This window comes from Tupaia chinensis, unplaced genomic scaffold, assembly GCF_000334495.1.
Source record: "Tupaia chinensis unplaced genomic scaffold, TupChi_1.0 Scaffold149983_1, whole genome shotgun sequence".
Classification (NCBI taxonomy): Eukaryota; Metazoa; Chordata; class Mammalia; order Scandentia; family Tupaiidae; genus Tupaia; species Tupaia belangeri.
The window spans coordinates 75,295-77,196 of NW_006209825.1; the positions used below are offsets into that span (position 1 = coordinate 75,295).

At 36.2% G+C, this 1,902-nt stretch overlaps 1 protein-coding gene across 1 annotated transcript in view; it reads right to left on the reverse strand.

The window, feature by feature from the left end:
• Positions 1 to 1,667, reverse strand: part of LOC102483415 (heat shock transcription factor, Y-linked-like) — a 2,111-nt gene extending 444 nt beyond the window's left edge. The window contains exons 1-2 of the mRNA XM_014585565.1: positions 1,047 to 1,667; positions 1 to 570 (exon numbers count right to left, since the gene is read on the reverse strand). Coding sequence (XP_014441051.1) covers positions 1 to 570; positions 1,047 to 1,559 — 1,083 coding nt within the window. The 5' untranslated portion in view covers positions 1,560 to 1,667. The remainder of the gene's footprint in view (positions 571 to 1,046) is intronic.
• Positions 1,668 to 1,902: the final 235 nt, after the last annotated feature.

A 1,902-nucleotide genomic window follows, 5' to 3' on the forward strand; every position in this document is an offset into this window, starting at 1 on the left:
TCCTGCTGAGAGCAGGTTAGCAAAAGGAGCCTCGTGAGCTGGCAAATGAGGATATCTGGTTGGACTAGGAGAAGGCTCTGCCATCAGTCCAAAATAGCTGTTCTGTAGCGGAGATACAATGTGGTACTGAGACATAGAGGTTGTAGTCGTAACCAAATTCACAATGCGGCCATTTGCTTGTGTGTAGCTGCTATGTGACTGCATGTGGAAAGTGGTCAACTGATTTAAAATACTGCGTTGATCTGGTACAGTTTGCTTTGTTGGTCCAACTAAAGCTGATGATGGAGGATAAAAATCACTTTTGATTGTGTCAATTTTATTAGCAATCCTCTGCCTGGTTGGAGGCTTTCTTATTGGTGCTATATTTAAATTTTCAGAGGTTGCAAATAAACTTTCTGCACTGTTTTCACCAGCTAAACCAGAATTTTGATTATCCATGTTGCCCCCTGATCTAAAGTGCTTCTTGTTGACATCTTGAACTGATGCATTTTTAATCCCAACTCTTCTTTTCATTCTTACTAAAAGTTGGGGACAGCCTCGTTTAAAATTTGCATTTTGATAAAACTGTAACTGTAACCAAATGGGAAAGGTAATTAGTACCATGTCAAACAGAGATTAGACCATAACAAACATTACCTATCAAAATCTCGCATTTCATTTTCACTACACAAAAGTTAATATCACCATATAATGCATGGAAAGTTTCACTGTAGACTTTTAAAAATAAAATTACTTTCTGCAAACAAACATTCAAATAGTGTCTCCAACAGAAAGTCTGCTATAAATTATCAGTAAAGTTAATTGTACTTCATGCAGCTTTAGTACCTTTATTTTGGAGTTCGCTGATGAGAATCAAAGTTGGTTGCAAAATTTCTTAAAATGTTGATGTGCAAAGATCAAAGTGAACTCCATTAAAAAAGTTAAGTAATATTTTATATAGTCATCAAAATCTTGTCTTACACTATATATACTAACAAATATCTATTGATGCAGAAATTAAAATCATGTGCATGCCCTTTAAAAGTGATAAGTGAAATTTTGAATACCTTGCTTAAAACAGAGACTTCTCTTTCTTCTGCCAGAAAGTCAGCTAGAGATGCAGATCGTTGAACGTTCTGCCGCATTTTACTAAATCCGTAGAGGTTAAGCTGCCGAACTAAACTTTTCATACTATCAGTTTCAAATATTCTGAAAGGGGCTTTTCTTTCCAAAACTTCTTTTTCAAAGAGTGCTTCATTAATCACTATAGAAGTTCCATTCTCATCCCACCAAATAGACTTAAATTGGTCACTTTCCACTATTTTCCAGAGTTTTCTGGGAAAGGTCAGGGAAAGAAAATCATTATCTACTTCTGGTTCAGAGGCACGAAACGTGTAACGGGGTCTTTTTATCAAGGATCCTTCAGACAAAACCTGAAATGCGCTTTCTTCAACCATAGACCTTAATTCGGAGTCCTCAGTGAATGTGTGATCGCACACGGGAGGTCTGATGGGGTTTCCTGAACCAGCTGATCCATCCTTAGAAGAAATGTCCTGAATTTCTGAAGAAATATGTGCCATTTCAAATAAATTTTCCTTCAGATACTCTTCCCTTCTACATGGTTTTGAACACTGCAGCTCAAATGCTGCTTCAGTAGGCTTGCATAGATACACTAATCTAAACTATCACTATGGTACTCAACATGAGTAGCTGTGACATCACAAGGAGTCTTTGTCTCCTAGCAACTGATGCTTAGCCTTCAGTTATAAGTGTGCCCTTCCCTCTCTGTGAAATCTATAAATCTGTAAACCAAAATGTAGACTGGTTACTTATATGGTGTTATCTGAAAATTCTCATTTCTACAGATTCTTTTTCTTTTCTTTTCCTTTTTTTTTTTTTTTTTTTTTTTTTTGTGAGCTTTTT